Source organism: Lepidochelys kempii, chromosome 17 (genome assembly GCF_965140285.1).
Source record: "Lepidochelys kempii isolate rLepKem1 chromosome 17, rLepKem1.hap1, whole genome shotgun sequence".
NCBI classification, from domain to species: Eukaryota; Metazoa; Chordata; order Testudines; family Cheloniidae; genus Lepidochelys; species Lepidochelys kempii.
The window spans coordinates 5,241,258-5,259,157 of record NC_136396.1 but is presented as its reverse complement, the minus strand read 5'-3'; the positions used below and the strand labels follow the sequence as shown (position 1 = coordinate 5,259,157).

The 17,900-nt window shown below is 42.8% G+C and overlaps 1 protein-coding gene across 9 annotated transcripts in view; it reads right to left on the bottom strand.

The window, feature by feature from the left end:
• YPEL2 (yippee like 2) overlaps nt 1-17,900 on the bottom strand; it is an 81,974-nt gene that overhangs the window by 37,269 nt on the left and 26,805 nt on the right. Inside the window, exons 2-6 of one of the 9 annotated variants that reach the window (XR_012155372.2) lie at nt 15,465-15,508; nt 14,509-14,617; nt 13,340-13,579; nt 11,737-11,775; nt 8,127-8,177 (exon numbers count right to left, since the gene is read on the bottom strand). Coding sequence is in view for 2 of the 9 variants with exons in the window: in XM_073315229.2 (XP_073171330.1) it covers nt 13,490-13,579; nt 14,509-14,617; nt 15,465-15,508 (243 nt within the window). In the remaining 7 variants the exon portion in view is untranslated. Of the gene's footprint in view, nt 1-8,126; nt 8,178-8,209; nt 13,580-14,508; nt 14,618-15,464; nt 15,509-17,900 lie in introns of those variants that run through there. The other 8 variants (XR_012155375.2, XR_012155373.2, XR_012155377.2 and 5 more) reach the window with 8 other exon arrangements.

The following is a 17,900-nucleotide window of genomic DNA, read 5'->3' as shown; positions in this document are numbered from 1 at the left end:
AGATTATAATCTAGATAGATGAGACAAGTAGACAGTGGGAGACAGGCATAGAGAAGTGAAGTGATTTTCCCAAGGTCACACTGCAGGTCAGTGGCAGAGCTGGGTTAATAATATCCCATAACTTTTACAGGCTGAACATTCCTGATCAGACTCCTTGTGATGCTCCAGGCTTTATAGTCTTCTATCATATTGGGTGTCTTAGGGATGTGTGACCAGATGGCTTCTGCCAAGTGGGGTGGGATGCATCAGCCTTTCATTTGTAACCCTAATTCATTGCCTGCTAACCATAACCAAATAGTACCAGCTGATTGTACAGGGGAAACCCAGTCTGTCTCCCCCCCATATATATAGATAGATAGATAGATATACATACACACTCTCACTATCAATGGGAGAGAGGCACTGTTGTCGAGTTGGCCTTTTGATGCAGTAATTACTTGCCTTGACAACAGGAGATGGAAACACAGATAAAGCAAACAGAGTTTTTCAGCTTCTGGAGTAACTCAGCAGCAGCCATGCGTACAAGTCGGCTTTAGCAGTTTGTAGCAACAAATCTAATTACAAAATGGAGGCAGAGGCCAGGTCTATGCTATGGGGATGACAGTGGCATAACTATGGTGCCACGGCTATGGCAGCAAAACCCCAAAAGGGGTTTTTCTGTTGCTCTAGGAACACCATCTTCCAAAGCAGTGGTAGCTAGGTTGATAGAATCCTTCTTCTGTCAACTTAGCTGTGTCTACACCAGGGGTTAGGTCAACGTAGCAACAGCATGTTTGTTTTTTTTACACCCTGTCCCGAGTGCTGTAGCTTTGTCAACCTAAACTTTCACTGTAGATCAGGGGTGAGAAATAGAGCTTCTAATACACGTTCAGTGTTGGTTCACAGGTTACTGCTTGACACCCAAAGGATTAACATTATATTAATTGAAGATATCACGTTTTTGAAGGCTTTGCAGGCCTCAGTCTGTATGGCAAAGGACTAGAAAGAGGTACACTGAGGTCACAAACACTTTGTTCTCATGGATCTGGTTTCAGGGATTTATACCTACACTGCATCCCTCATGATGGTCCTATCGAGTCAAATGCATGGCTTGGTCAGAATCAGAACTTGGATGACATTGGGTTTGTTGGGCAGACACGTCATATTGACCTCTCTGCTAGATAAGCCCATTTGCCGAGGCTGAACAATAACTGCTGGGTGTGTGTGGCTGTCTCTACAGCAGCTCCCTCCTGCTGCAACAGAATTTCCAATCTAGGCCAGGCCTTTCAGAGCAGATTCTTCAGCCCTCCTCCACTGAACCCTGCTCTCCCAAGTATCAGACAAATCCTCTTTGGCTGGCTGAGCTCAGGTGAGCTTTCAGATGTCGCTTTGCACATCACAGCCTGCAGGCCCCCCTGTTCCTGGAGCTCATTGTGAGTTCAGGACATTCAGCACATTGCAGGATTAGGCCCTCACTCCGTAGAGGGCCCCTTGAGCTCATGCTAAAGTCTAAGGACTCAGAGGGGGCCCCTATGCATTCAGATGGAGAGTCCAGTTAAAGTGACAGGATAGCACATCTAGGGCCGTCTATTGGCCCAGTAAGACCTCTGTATAGAGGGCAAGAGAGAATCCCAGGTCATGTTCAGTGGTGTGGGTGGAACAGTTGCATCAGCACTTTCAAAACAAGCTAAAATAAAGTGCTGGTCTAAATCTAATCAGATACAGTTTCAAATGGATTTTAGTACTGAGGTCAGCAAGAATCAGATACATTTTATAATGCTCATCTAGCGCCACAGAAGCAATTTTGGCCTTCAAGTTAACAGCACTAAATCAGCTGAGAAAGTTGGCAGGTTGTGGTATCACCTAGTGAGACGGATGACTCATAAAAATGCTACGTGTGTTTGAGATGAACATGGTCCTTCAAAGTAATTGCTCTAAATTATATTTTATAATATTTTAAAAACTCACAGTGTGCCTATTTTTTCTCTAAATTACAAGCCTGGTGTATTCAGCCACAGGTGCTGATCTCAGCCAGTTTCCTTCCACTGTCACCTCTGCTTCTCGTCCATGTGAGCTGACAGCAGGGAAATCCCTCTCTTTTCATTTCTCTCTCTCTCATCATCTGACCTCAACTTTTCTGGTGGACATCTCTTTATTCTGCTACTCTGATAGTTCATTCTCACAGCTGGTCTGGTCCCAGTTATGTTAATCAGGAACACAAGCGGCCTTGAGGAAAGTCTGCCCTCAAGGAATTCATGGGGAGATGTGGAATGGGGTCGGCTTGTAAAGAGTGCCATTTGACTTCCAGTCTAGCTCTTCTGGGAGGTGGAATTCACAGGTACAAGGGGCTCTGCTTAAGGTTAGGGAGGGATGGGGCCTGAACTACAAAGGCCAGACATTATCTGAGACTTCCCAGAGTTTGATAGTGTTTGGACTTTAATCCATTTCTGCTTAAGACGGATGTTGGTTATCAAGCTGGACAAGAGATATTTCTCCTAACCCAAGCTTTCTTGACTGCAGTCACATCCCCGCACTAAGCGCTTCGGGGAAGGGACTATCTTTTGTTCTGTATTTGTACAGTGCCTAATACCATGGGGTCTTGGTGCACTACTGGGCTCCTAGGCGCTACGATAACACCAACAATGGTAACTGTGTAAGACACATAGAGAATGGGTCTTCCTTTGCTTCCCTTTGTCCTCGGTGCCTTTCATCCTCCCCAATCCCTCTGCAACCTGATGGTTCTATAAGGTACCCCATCACCTTCTTCCCTTTCCCCAGCCTTCCTGCAGCTTCTCTTCCTTTGCTGAGAGCTTCCTGCTTTGTTCAAAGGACTGACTCCCTTCTCCCTTCCACACTGGTATTCCAGTGCCCTCCCCTCTCCTTTTGCCAATGTCTCCCCAACATGTTAGAACAGTCTTTCCTACCTGCCTCCCTGGACAACTCTGTGGCTTCCTCCATGGCTCCTTTGGGTGTCCCAGCCCCCTCTACCCCATGATATATAAACCACATCCTGACCTAGCCCAGTATCCCTCCCCCACCCATTCCATCTTTTCCTTCCTTTATGATTCCTTGAACCCCCTCAGCAGTCTCCCTTCCCCAGCAACCCTCCAGACTAGCCCACCTCCTTCCTTGTTGCCACTGTGCTTCTCCCATCTCCACTGTGACCTCCTGAGAGCATCCCTGTACCAACTGAGGCAGAGACTGGTTAAGCCAGACACATGGCCTCATTCTCATCAGGCTGAGGGGACTGTTTACTCCCTGCCTGATCGTAGTTGCCACTGGAAGGGCCTGTTAGGAGATGGTGTGAGGTCTAATGTTCCCACCCTTTTGTTTTTCAGCCACGGGGGATGACGTAGGGTCTCAGTATCCTACGTTCTCTGGCTGGCAGGAGACCAGAACCAGGGCACAGGTGTCTTCTGTCTCCATGGAAACAGCTTTAAGCTTGGGTGCCTGGGGAGGGTTTTTTCACGCTGGTGCCAGGGAAATGCAAAGCTACAAGCAGCCTAGTAAAAATATAGGTTCTTTGCAGATGGCAGGAGAGAGTGAGTGCAAAGGTGCTGCATCTGGGCATGTGGTAGACTACAGAAATTTGCCCTGGTGTAAAAACATTGATGTAGTTGTATCAGTGCAAACCCCTAACCCAGACACAGCCCCTGTGCAAAATAGGACTTGGATTTTTTAACTTAGCCTGGGTTAAGTCTGGTACACTGCGGTACAACATGTCTGCAGTAGGAACTTGTATCACTGTGGCTTCACTGGTGAAAAAAACCTTATACAGAACACAAGTATTTTGGAAAGGATGTAGGCATGAAGAGATGTAACCCCTTCTGTAATTCAGCCTCTGCTGCAAACGTACCAAGGCAGAAATACAGATGCTCTCCTCCCGCTGCAACAGGTGATCTTACAAAACACAGCAATTTAAGGGTAACGTCAACCTCAAGTCTGAATTTCCTGGCTCTTGTCAATTTAAGATAAACCATTAACTTTATTTTAACTCTGTGTGTTTGTGTACAGTTATTATGGAGCCACTAAAATAACACTTGAAAATTAATGAGCTGTTACAAGCAGCAGATATCCTATCCCCTCCCTGCCTATAAGGTGTGAGAATGGTATAGTGTTTGGAATAGTTTTTATAGCTGCTTCTGCTCTCAGAGCCAGATAGGAATGACAAGCTCTCTAACCAGTTATATCCATTAGGGAACTGCCCTTCAGTTTAATAGCTTAAGTGCATCTGGGAAGAAAACAACAGCCCCAAAACCTAGAGCTATTCCTTTCTCATTCTTGTGCTAGATGATTTTTGCTAGTTGGCAGTTTTCCCCACAGCTTTGTGTCTCTGGAGGGCTAATACACAAAGCATTGCACAAGGTCATTTTTTATGGAAAAAAAGAATCAGTGCAACTGGGGGAAAAAAGTGTTTAGTGGGACACGCAAGAGATATATATTATAGTATCTGAGAACCTGCTTGTAACAGGGTCTCCCCAAATCCTGCCTCAGTTCACCCACCATCCTGTAAGCCAGCAAGCAAACTCACCAGCCAGAATGTCAATTAAATTCCCACTAGCACCAGTATGTCTCTCTCTCTTCTGAGAGATGCATTGAAAGAGACACAAGTAGGGCAAACCAGGCCCTTCAGCCTGGCCCCTCCAAAGGCCTCTGCCTCCAAGGGCTGCTGTTCCCATTGAATTGCACCTGCTGAAATCATTATGAGCTGAGGGAACGCAGCACCTCACAAGACCTAGCTCTAACATGATCAAATATTTACTTAGGGCTAGACTGACACATTATAATCTGTCCTGAGCCAGGCACTTAGCTGCACCACGTCAAGAGCACATCACAATTCCCTCCCTGGTTCCCCCCTTATTCCAAGTGTAGGGCTACATGATGCAGCAATGCACAGCATGGGGGTGTGATTTCTAAAGCATACTAATGTGTGGTGCATTATTTGGTCCATGTCAACTCCGCTGCTGTGCACTAAAAGTTCCTTAGCATGCTTTAAATGTGTAGACAAGCTCAGAGACCATGCTGCCAGCTCGTATCTCGTCTCCCGGCCCTGGCTGAGTAGCAGCAGCACCGTGGAGGCTGCTCTTTCCCCTTGCTGTGATGTGCAGTACAACTAGTCCTCTTACTTCTGTGCACATTGTGGTAAGGGTGTGGTCACAATCCTGACCTAGATGAGAACATTAGAAACGGGTCCAAGCTGCAAAGATTGGCTCCAGATCTGACTTTCACCAGAACCTGGAGGCAATAGGATCTGGGCCCCCCATTAAAGAATTCATATAACAAGATTAATTTGCAAAAAGTGCATTTAGGATAAATATAATTTAGTGACTCATGATCTCCTTAACGGTGAATGCAACTTACCAAACTATCAGCCTCCTTTTGGTCATGTATTCAAAGGAGAACTGCGTTTCTTGAATCCTGCTCTAAGGAGCAGCACCAGCATATTTTGCACTTGCAGAGTATTGCAGATCCTACAGATGAGTAAATGTGCTCCATATGAAATCGCTTTAGGAGAGGAAGGATTTTCCAGTGGTTAGGTCACCAACCTTAGGACTCAGGAAACCTGGGTTCAAGTGCCCACCTTGCCACAAGCTTCCTATGTGACACTGGGCAAGTCACCTAAGGGCCTAAAGATGCAGCCACCTGGTGAGATTTTCCAAAGTACCTAAGCACCTAACTCCTAATGAAATAAATGAATTGAGAATTAATCAGTGACTTTATAACCAAAGCTTTTGCCCTTAGAAACAGTAGAATTGGTCCCATAAGAGCTTTCTTAACCATGTCAGCACTGCACTGACAGCCACACTGTCTGGGATTTTCTGAAGGGCTCAGGACCCACAATTGGTTTGCTGCTGGGAGCTGCTGGATGCGGAAAATCTGGCCACTAGTTTTGGGTGCTGAGCATTAGAAAATTCACCCTTGAGCTCTTTCAAATATCTGATCCTAAACTCTGTAGCTCAGTGCAGAACTGGGGAAGGATTGTCTAAGGACTGTCTGTAGTTCCAGGAGCCAGGAACGTCATCTCGAGGGGCCAGAGCCGCAGCTGGGGTGAACTGTCATCGCTCTATTGACTTCAATGGAACTACAAGAGTTTACACAGATTGAGGAATTAATCTATAGGACACTACACTTCTGGGGGGGGGAGGAGTAGGGGGACATCAAATTAATTAATTCCAATTACAGATCATTCTGAAATGCCAATTCTGCAGTCTTACTCAGGCAAAATTCCCATTTAAGTCAGATTGGGGCCTCCTTCACGTACAATTCAGCCAAAATAGTTTTGTTTAAAAAGAGAGAGATTTGTGACACTCTAAGCCAGTGGGCTCTCAACCTTTCCAGACTACTGTACCCCTTTCAGGAGTCTGAATTGTCTTGAGTACCCCCATGTTACACCTCACTTAAAAACTACTTGCTTACAAAATCAGACATAAAAATACAAAAGTATCACAGCACACTATTACTGAAAAATCATTTCTCATTTTTAACATATAATTATATAATAAATCAATTGGAATATAAATATTGTACTTACCTTTCAGTGTGTAGTATATAAAACAGTATAAACAAGTCGTCTGTATGAATTTTTAGTTTGTACTGACTTCCTGCTAGTGCTTTTTATGTAGCCCATTGTAAAACTATGCAAGTATCTAGATGAGTTGATGAACCCCCTGGAAGAACTCTGTGTACCCCAGGGGGACATGTACCTCTAGTTGAGAACCACTGGCTAAGCATCTGCCCAAGTGAATTTGTCTCCTGGTGTTTGAAAGCTCAGCATTTGTTTGAAAGCTCAGCATTTGTTTGACCAAATCCCATTAACTACACTAATGCTGGATGAGTGACAGGAGAAATGACTATGACAAACTTCTGACATTTAACTGTGGAAAGGGAAAGGCAGGACACACTGCAATTAAGGCCTTTGTGTACCTGTTAAATATTTGCTCTTACAACTTAAAATCGGCTGCACCTGAGTATATGATAGGGACACAACCAAGTTGTTCAGGCTTGAAATGCAGGTATTTTTTAATCAAAATGAAGGGTAGGGAGGGATTTTACAAACCTCGTGTGAACAGAAACCTTTCGAGGGTATTTTTTTTCCTTTTAATGTCAACGAAAGGAACAAAGAAAAGCCATCCGCGAGCAACTGAGAATCACCAAATGAGGCTGGCCAGCTTGGTGTCACCAGCCAGATTTGAAAAGTGACCAGCTCTCAAGGGGAGTTTGGGGTGAGGAAGAACTGGAGGATCAGGCCTTCTGAGAGGGAAAGACGCTTTGAATTGGAAAGCATAAGAGGAGGATGTTAAAACCCTTCCCTCATAGCATGTGGGAGACAAAATAAGGAAAAGTTAAGGAGAGCTTCAATCTTGGGCCTTGACCCTGGAATCGGATTCACAGAAGCAAACCTCTCAACCTGTATAGAGCCCCATGGAAGTCTGTGTTGATCTGATTCCAGGATCAGGGCCTTAAAATGTAAACTATTCAGCAGGGGCTGTGGAGCACTGTTTAAAGTGAAGGGGCCACGGTTTTTCCCCCTGCACCTTCCTCTTCCCCTCTCAGGTGTTCCCCCCGACCCAGAAGCAGATTGATCCCACTGACCCATGAGCCCCTTCACCCAACCCCCCCATATCTGAGTGAGTGGCATTGTGACCTGGCGCTTAGGGTTGCAGTGCTGCTCAGGTTTGGCCCAGCCAAAAAGTGGTTTGGCCATGGCCTGAGAGACCACCCTCTGGCTCCGCAGCCTACACTCTTTGAGACAGGGATTATATCTACCTCTGTGTTTGTACAATCCAAGTAGAGAGGCCTTGATCCTGTTTAGGGCCTGTAAATTTCCATCACCACAACAACAGAATAAAAATAATAATTAATAATGATGATGGGAGGCAGAGTGGTGTAGTGGACAGGCAGTGGGAGTCAGGAAACCTAGGTTCTAATCCTGGCTCTGCCAGTAACCAGCTGTGTGACCCTGGGTAAATCACTTCATCTGTGCCTTTTAAACCTCCCACCCTTTGTCTGTCACATCACATTGGATTGTAAACTCTTTGGGGCAGGGACTATGTTTGTCCAGCCCCTGGGACAATAGGGCCCTGACCTTAACTGGTCCGATTTTAATACAAACAACAACAATGTGATTTGGGTATTTTCAAACTTACAGGTCAACTGAATTCCGTCCCCTTTGGTCAGTTTCCACTTTGTTCGTGGTCCTAGGGACGAAAACAGAAAAGTAGATCCACGCTTTTAGTATTTGAAAACTTTATTTTCTCAAATGAGCACCAACACATATTGTAAATCTGACAAACAGTATGCCTCCCTCTAATACTGAAGAACTATGTACAATGTACAAAGACACAAAGAGGTGAAGACAAATTATCTAAAAACAAACAATTGCATTTATTACCGAAGCAATATGACCTGAAAGAATATGCCAAAAATATAGTTAAATCAAAGAAATAAAAGTATACACAATTTGTAAACACAAGAGCATCAGTAGACAGGCTGGTACTGGAAATATTGTCTCTTCATTTTGTCAGTGAGAAAGCATTCCCATTTCCTTATGAAAAACAAAACAAAGGATGCGTACAGTTTGTAACTACGAGAATAGCTTATTTGTGATTGTACCTTACACAACACCATTCTGCTTGCATTTAAATGTCAACTTTTTTTTATATTAAGTGTGATTTTATTTTCCCTTCCTGTTTTAAAAGAACAAACAGGATTCTTCCAACTCAATGCGTAACATTTTTGTTTCTGAACGTTCCATTTCTCAGACCTCTCATCTGGCAAGGAGAGCTCTTACTACCTAGCTGAGCTCTGCATTTCAAATCTGTTTACCCAACAGGATGCTTGTCCAAGAACTGGTTCATATAAAAACGTGATGCTTCTTCTGAAGTGAGGAAGTGCAATGAAATGCATGATTAATACACTCACATATCAATTAGGAAAATGCATAAAGAGAAAATTCTTAGCTGATCCTCGCAAGAACCACAGATTCCATGTGCAGGTTTTGTTGCCTTTAAAATGTGTGCACCAAAAAGAGAAAATAAAAGAATGTGCAACAGTTACTCAGCACTGCAAATAGCTCCTTACTCAGCAAAACACAGTCTAATGATTTGTGCTGTTGGTCCACTTTGAGATAAACAAGAAGACCAATGAAATAAAAACTAAGGGGGAGAGGGGAGGGGAAAAAAGACAAAGAGGAAAGGGGAAAGAACTTTACTGCCAGAGGTGTAAACTTTTACTTTAATTCACTATGTAGCAGCCTGGTTTATTTATATTAAAAGCAAAATTAAAACCAGGATCCACATCCAAAAATATTTGCAAAGCGAATAAGAATTCCTGATTAGTTAGAATTCTCCATCCCCTGGCCCTATTGCCCCAAGCAACAGGAAATAAAGATTCTGATGTTGTAACTTAAATTCATTTCCACATTCTAAATCTTCATTATTTATTTTATTCTAGCCAATACTGGTGCAAGAGAATATTTCAGGCCCTGATCCTGCAATCAGATCTACGCACTTACATGGAGCCCCACTGATGTTAAATGGACTCCATGTAGGAATTAAGATCGTCCTATCTGGATCTAATTGCAAGTCAGGGGCCTCAGGCACTGAGGAAGGTACTGAAGCATGTGCATACCTTTAAACACACATGCATTCCCATGTGCTTAAAGTTACACACATGCTTCAGTACCTTCCTGAATTGGGGGCCTCTGTTTGTAACCTGGCAATGGCCTGTATTAGAGGTAATTTCTGCTGGATGGAATTAGAGGTTATTTGCCCTTTTTCTGCCTTGTCCAGGTGAAAAGTGTAGCAACTTAAGAAAACAGCATATATTTATGATTGTTGTTTCCCTTTAAGCATATTTTCCAACTAAGACAGAGGAAACAGCATAATTTAAAAACAAAACAATAAAAGTGCTCTCAGAGGTGGATTCTGAGAAAACAGCACCAAATATATTATTTTTTTTAAAAAATTAAAATATTATTTACAAAAGTATATTTCATAAGATAATGCTTATTATGTTCTGTATATATTATCATCTGAATATTTATTACAGGGTCATGATGCCACACAAGATAATCCGCCTGAGCAAAACATTTCAAATCTACCAAAGTTTAGCTTTGGGGTACACTGTGATGTAAACTCAGGGGTGCCCAGAATTTGCATTGCTCAAGGCCCTTGGTGGCAGCTTGCTAGAAACTGGGGAGGGAACAGAAAATGGAGCAAAACTTGCAGTTTTCATCTTTGCTGAGGCTGCCACCCATGGAGACCGGGACATGCTGGCTCTCTGGACTGCACCTCCATCTTGGAAATGAAGTCCAGGCATTACCCACCCTTCGATGTAACTAACTGGCTACAGTTAACTGACTCGACCAATGAGATGCAAGTGGTGCAGTTCTTTGGCTATATTCTGAATATATTCTTTTGCAACTAATCAACTGAGAATGCCCGGATAGATAGTTATACCCATCCACTAGCCTATAAATTTCATCACTCTGTTTTGTTTTCAACTCCCAATACTATCATATGTCTTAATACAGCAAGTCACAGATGAGTTAACAGCGGACCTTACATCATAAGAAGCACTTTAGGTTTATCCGACACATAAGGGAGAACAAATATTAAATGAGCCTAGCAGGCCATTTTTACTTATCTCTCTATACAGTGTATAAAAATCAACGTACAGTCAAGTGTGTGCCTCTGTGTGTGTGTGTGCTCACGCATTTTCCATACCAGGATTTGAGGATCTGGGCCCAGATCCTCAACTGATTTAAACCGGTGTAGCACCATGGAAGTCAAGGAAACTAAGCCAATTTACATTAACTGAGGATCTGGCCACAAATATTCAAATTTACAGTGGTCGCCATAAAAAATGCAATTTATGTAAATTCTTACTGCGTGTTGCCATCTGAGATATTACTTCTTGTTCTTAGTACACAAAGAATAAAAACTGTTGCATCTGACACCACTCTGTGGTAACTGCCCTTATTTTTAAGAGGTACAGCATATCCTACACTAATGGTGCAAAAATTACAATTTACAGGGGTAATGCTGCAGTATTTGAGACTGAATACTGGGGGATTATTATAGGCATGTTGGCTTTTTATTGGCGATCACTGTAGTGCATAAAATTATACTCATTCAGGGAAGATTACCAGAGTCTAGGCATGGCTCTGTATCCCATCCCATCTGCACACAAACTGTTGTGGGTTATCCCTTATTTCTCCCATTTCAGATCAGGTCCCTTTAAAGACTGTTTTCAGGGAAGGAGAAGAGCTTTTCAAAGAAAGCAAATGACTGGCCAAAACCAACAAAACATTGAGTGGAAAGGGCAATGAAGAGAAGGCCAGTGCCAGAGTCAACAAGCTAATGGGTACTGAGGAATTCTTTTTGTTGAAGGTAGCGGTGATGGAGGGGAATGAGGATGATGGAAGTAGAGTCTAGCAGAAGTCAAAGATGAAGTGGTCTTGTAATTCACATCAGATAGGGTGAAGGCAGAAGCCACCTCCTAACACAATGGCCAAAGAAGGCATTCAATACATCCTTTCCACAAGTAACACTCAGTCTCCATCTTGTCACCTACTTCTGGGTAATAACCACATGTTATCAGCGATGCCATGGACACAACACTCATCTAGTGAGGAGAGAAAACACCCACTTTTCACATGAGCTATTCAGGTTTTACTCACTGGTACTCAACATAGAAGTCTAATCCCACTTCTAAAGCCTCTCTCTCTGCACACACATCCCCACCCCCACTTACCAGAAAATGTGATTTTGAAATCCTCTCAACTCTGCTAACCTGAATATTGGAAAAAAAAGGCGGCATTAGGCTCTAATCATCAGAAGGTTCAATTTCATAAGGAGCTACGAATCCCTGCACATTATTTTTCACTCTCTGGATTGAGAGGGATTTCCCCCACAGAATTAACCTACTTTGAAATAACTCCACAAACAAAAAGAATTCACTCGGATGGAGAATACTAATTCAGTTAAATAGTCTTGTGTTCTGCACGAGATACTGACTGCACTGTTGTAGAGGAAGCTTCACACGGTCATTTAGGTCTACGCTATCTTCTTTCATACACATTCTCCCCCTCTCCCACACCAACAACATAAAGATGGTCCATAAAAATTAATTTACAAAAATTAAAGTAGGACTTGTCCGTTGCAGTTAGGTGTCGAAACCTCTTCTACCCCTACAACTCCAAGGCCTATGCCATTTGGGGGATGCTAAGTTTCAGTCTTCCAGAATATGAAACAGGTTTTTTTTAAAACACCAGGAGTCAAGGTTTGGGGGATACCTCAGGGCTTGAAATAGCCGTCTGTGAAACATGATATTAACAGCCACCAGAGCCACTTACTGTTCCATCACATCTCTGATGGATTCAAAGAGTGGACCTGATGGCTGGAGTCTGAAATTTCAGATATCCTATTAAAGCCATTTTCCCATTACACATTAGGATGACTGGATCCCAAGCTATTACATTGCCAATGGTAAAGAGATTTGCCCTAATGGCACACAGTAAGGACTGGAAAATTAAAGATGGCATCATATGTTTCTGAGTTTATCTACAACCTTCTCCCCCTACATATTTTCCTAGCACATGCCCGTGTTCTTGCATATCTGTCATATCTTCTAAAAAAACTGCAGCATCAGCCCCCCCCTACATTACATGATTTGACTCCTCCTCTCTCAGTTGCCCAGAATCAGAATTTTGTTTCCCCAGCAGTGCTGAGGTTGTAGTCATGCTCTGATGGGATGGTTTGCCCATCTGCTATGAAACAGGAGGAGGGAGAAGCAGAAGGAAAGCGCTTGCGGAATCTCTCTAGCAATCAAGCTCCACAACAAGAAGTTCACAAAAGGTGACTGTGTGAATAGTATGAAACAACCTATCAAAAGATGGAACTGCACATCAGTTTCAGGAATTAGCTAGCAAGGGGCTTTTGGTTACGACTTGTGCTCAGCCAGCTTAATCTGGAGCTCTGCCTCTGGAACAGCAGTTTCGAGATTCAGAGATAACGCAGTCATGAGGTATATTTCTGTCCATAGTTTCAAGCCTCGGTTACCAGGACTTAAAGGAAAAGCAGTTTCATTCCTGCTTACTTCCCCTCCTGCCCCTGTCCCCTTTTTCTCTCCCCCTGCCCAAAACTCTGGTCTCCCTCCCGCACTGATACCTTCTGATAAAATGCCACCAAAGAGCCAACTTCAGTTTGTACTTAGACATTCATAAACATGGAATGCTGTCAGGCATTTGGTGCATTCTCTTAGCCAACACCAGAACACAGAGAGAAGCAGCCAGGGTCAACTCACAAACAGATAAAAAGCGAAGAGACGGAGAGACAGAAATTTAGAGGCCAGTCACCAATAAAATGGAGAAGGGTGTGAAGATGCTCCCAAATGGCAGAGCCTCTAAATGCATGGAACCAAGCGTTCGGTCACTCTCTCACTCTTGGATATAATGTTCTGTTGGATGGCATTCTCTTACACGCTGGTTTAGCTGGGCTCTTTCCATTCAATCCCAGCCATTATCCTTGATCATGTGAGCTAGTTCGATGATGTATTTGCCTTCTTTATACTTCTGACTGCTCTCGAAAGCGTGTTCCTAAAAAAATTTAAAAAACACAGAGAAGGTGGAGTTAGCGGGAGACTCGAGAGGTACGGAAAAGAAAATGCAATCTAGTGATTAGAGCAGAGGTCTGGGAGACAGGAGTCATGCATTCCACTCTCAGCTCTGGGGCACAGAGGGGCAGGAATATGGGACCCTTTTGACTTTCAGGAAACTTTTTGTTTTCAGGAATCCTAGACTCTGGTTCCACTCATACCACTGGCTCACTGTTGTCTGTACTTCAGTAAATCCCTTAACCTCTCACTGCCTCCTGTTAGACCAGGGCTCTCAAACTATTTCCATAGTCTATACTACATCTTTATAAAGAGATTACCTTGTGGACACCTCTCATCCCAAATGCATAACATCCCTAGAGCAGCTCTAATAATTGCTTATAAGAAAAAGTAACATTAGGAATGCATCTAATTCCTTTTCAGCTGTCTTTAATGTGATTTACCAGTGGAAACAAGGAGAAGAAATCAGGATCATGTGACCAGCCACCTCTCTGCAGGCCACCAGCAAGTGCTCCATGGATCACAGTTTGGGAACCATTAAGTTAGGCAACTAGAGTATAGCTTCACTGCAGTTGGGAGTGTACCTCCCAGCCCCAAACAGACAGACATGTACTAGCTCCACTTCAGCTAGAGTGTTAAAAACAACAGTGTGGACATTGTGACACGAGCAGTGACTATGCATAGTAACATATGGCCTCTGCCACAAAGAGCTTACTGTCTAAATATTCAAGACACACAGAAGGTGTCAGGAAAAACAGAGGCACAGAGAGGGGACCCAGTAGATCAGTTTAAGAGCCAGGAATAGAACTCAGGTTTCTGACTCCCACTTCAGCGCTCTGCCTCATTATACACATACACCTTCAAAAAGGGATAGAGACAAATGCATCCACAGGAACAATAAACGATACTCACATATTTCCAGCCCAGTGTGGTTTTGCAGTTTTCACAATAAATGTCTGCAACTGCGTGTAATCCTGTTAGTAACACCCGCTCCTCTGCAGGGCCGCAACCCACATTAACTCTGGGAGGGAAGGGAAGAGAAAGATATGGTTCCTATCAAAGTATTGCTTCCTTTTTGCACACTGCAAGAACCTTTTCAGCAATTTTGTTGCAGTACTGGAAAATATAAACTGGAATCTCTAATAATAAATACTACCGCTATTCTAAAAATAGAACTTTCCTTTCATAAGAAATGTTGATACTTCAAAATTATGTTCTGTTCCATATCAGAATCAAGAGATGAAATAGTGAATATTTTCACTCAATGAAAAATTCCTAAAAACACTGAGAAGGAGAATTTCAATGTTTTCTACTGAAATGAAATAATTTGACATTTCAGAGTAAAATTTTCATTTTGAATTTGAAATGAAATTTTTCATTTTGATTTTCACGAATGGAAAACGGGACATTCTTGTTGAAATCCATGTATTCCCAAGGCAAATGCTGATTTCCAGAAAACCATATTTGTCTAAAGGAAATTCTTTTCAGTTAAAATTATAGCCCAGCTCTAAAAATAGCCACTAATATTTAGCACTTATATACTTCTTTATATTTACAAAGCTTTGACTTATTGGTCCTCACTACATCCTCTGAGAAGTGAGTGACTCAAAACTACTTCTGTTAGGTGTTATTTCTCAATCCCATGACAAAAATACTCTTATTCCAGCCCCTTTTCTGAAACCTAAAGGCAAAGTCAAGTCTGAATTAGTGCTGTTTCCTTTCAGTCACTCTAAAGCAATGATGCAAGCTCGTAAGTAAGTGCCTTTCTGTCACAAAAAAGGCAACTCTTTCTCCTTATTTTAACCTCAGGGTGATATATATTTGTCTCGCAAAAGGTGGAGCAATGACATTTATGAAGTAACACTCACACTGAATTGAAGAGGTATGCTCGCCCTTGGCTTCCTTGAAAGGACTAAAAGGCAAGAAAACAGAAATCAGTCGGTTGATAGGAAGCCACCCTGTGCATGAACAGTAAGTACCCAGATACCAACGTTATTGACTTCAAAGGGTAGTTAGAGCAACTGATAGTAGAGTTCTGAGAAATGCACATTATTACAGTATGCAAGATGGAGAAGGCAGAGATTGAAACATTCATGGAAGATGAGAGTTGATTAATAAAGGTCTGTCCTGGAGATGGAAATGGAAAGCGAACCAGCCTGTCTCAAATTCTGATGCATGCACATTTTAAAAGGGACACTGGCAGCCGACTTGGAACCTTACCTTCTTAATTATCACTTGAGATTATCAGCCCTCACAGCACTGTGAAAATCCAGTGTGCTTTTCACAAATTAAACTCTATGCTTGTTTGGTTTCTGCATTCCGGTAAAAACTAAAAGTTGGTCAATTTCACTTCCTGGTTCTCGTGCACTAGTTCAATGCCATTGCTCATGGATTTACAATCTCAAAGAAACCTTAACCCCAAATTATTATTTTAAATTTTTTTTTTTTTTTTAGAAACAGAAAGTAAAATTTGGACCTAAGCTACCTGACAGCATTGCTTCAATATTTTGAACATGGCTCTGACAGTCTGAAGTGCCTCCATCCATGAAGGAGGTGCAGAAATACACGTTATTACTATTATTTATTTGTATCCCCATCAGGGCCACATTGTGCTATGTGCTGTACACATATATATTGAAAAAGACAATCTCTGGCCCAATTTGCTGACCATCTAAGACCCCAGTCTTGCAAAGCTTTATGCAGATACTTAAATGTATGCACTCTAAGCAGCCCCATAGATGCCAGTGGGATTACTTATAATGCATAGTTAAGCGCCTTTGTAAGGCCAGGTTTACACTACAAATTTACAATCAGTAAAATTACATTGCTCAGGGGTGTGAAAAATCCACAGCCCCAAGCAATGCAGTTATACCAGTCTAACCCCTGAGATTCTCCCACTGATTTAGCTACCACCTCTTGTGGAGGTGGATTAACTATACTGACAGGAGAAACTCTCCCGTTGGTGTAGTAACATCTTCACTAAAGCGTTACAGTGGTGCAGCTGTGCCGCTGCAGCTTTTGAAGTGTAAACCTGCCCGGAGTCTTTTCAGGATCAGGGCCTAAACATATGACAAGAGACAGCTGAGTAGAGATAAACAAACAAGGAAAGGGAAGGATAAGGGAACAGTGAAACTGTCACATTTTGTAGCATTAGCAACAATCGTGGCATTCCCAGTGCCTGGCCATATAACATTCACAATGATAAAACAGGATTTTACAATGAAAGGTTGGGCAGCACCAGCTACCTCTGACTGGGATACTTCAATAACACTTTTCAGAGTAACAGCCGTGTTAGTCTGTATTCGCAAAAAGAAAAGGAGTACTTGTGGCACCTTAGAGACTAACCAATTTATTTGAGCATGAGCTTTCGTGAGCTACAGCTCACTTCATCGGATGCATACTGTGGACTAAGCATCCGATGAAGTGAGCTGTAGCTCACGAAAGCTCATGCTCAAATAAATTGGTTAGTCTCTAAGGTGCCACAAGTCCTCCTTTTCTTTTTTCAGTAACACTGCTTCCAAGCACCTATAAGCTCCATTTGTGTCTGGCCTGTAATATTACCTGCAACAATGCCTTGCTGACAGGAGCAGCTAATAGGGGAGCAATACAACCTGCGTTTTTAATGTGCTTTGACAAATGCCCATTGAATTAAAGATTTTGAACTTACCCATAGTTCTCCCTCCTCACAACTGTTAATGTGAGGGAGGTGGTGTGGACTAGGTAATGACAAGGTAAAATTACGCTGTTTATAGATGACATGCACACCCAGTGATAAAGGTGTAGCATCCATAACCGTGCCCTCTAGAGGCATTAGTATGGTTTTTGGTTATGACTGCTCTATTTGCAGGTCAAAGAGAAAAGGCAGGCTCAGGTGAGTGGAGCCAATACAAAGAGAGAGCTATTGGGTCAGAATGGGTAAAGGCTACTTTACCAGGAGGGCAGCTTTCAAGGTTTAAATGAATTTTATCCCCTTGGCAGTTTGTTTCATTCGGGGAGATGTTAACAGCTGGCAGCAGAGGGGCTGGCTCCTACTGACACAGAAGGGATCACTTGGGAAGTCTCTATGGAGAGACTTCCATACACAAGGTCCTGTTCTTCCCGTGAAGCTGTTCCCAGGAATTCACTCAGTGAGATTTGCGACAGGGCATGGCAAATGCCGAAGTGCCCATCGTTCCCCAGACAGCCAGGCCACAATCCAGCTGCAGTGCCTTGTTCCACACTGTACTCTTCATGCCATGTAATTTATGCTAACACAATGCATCTCTCTCTCTCCTTCTAGTGGATAAACCACATATAAAAGTTTA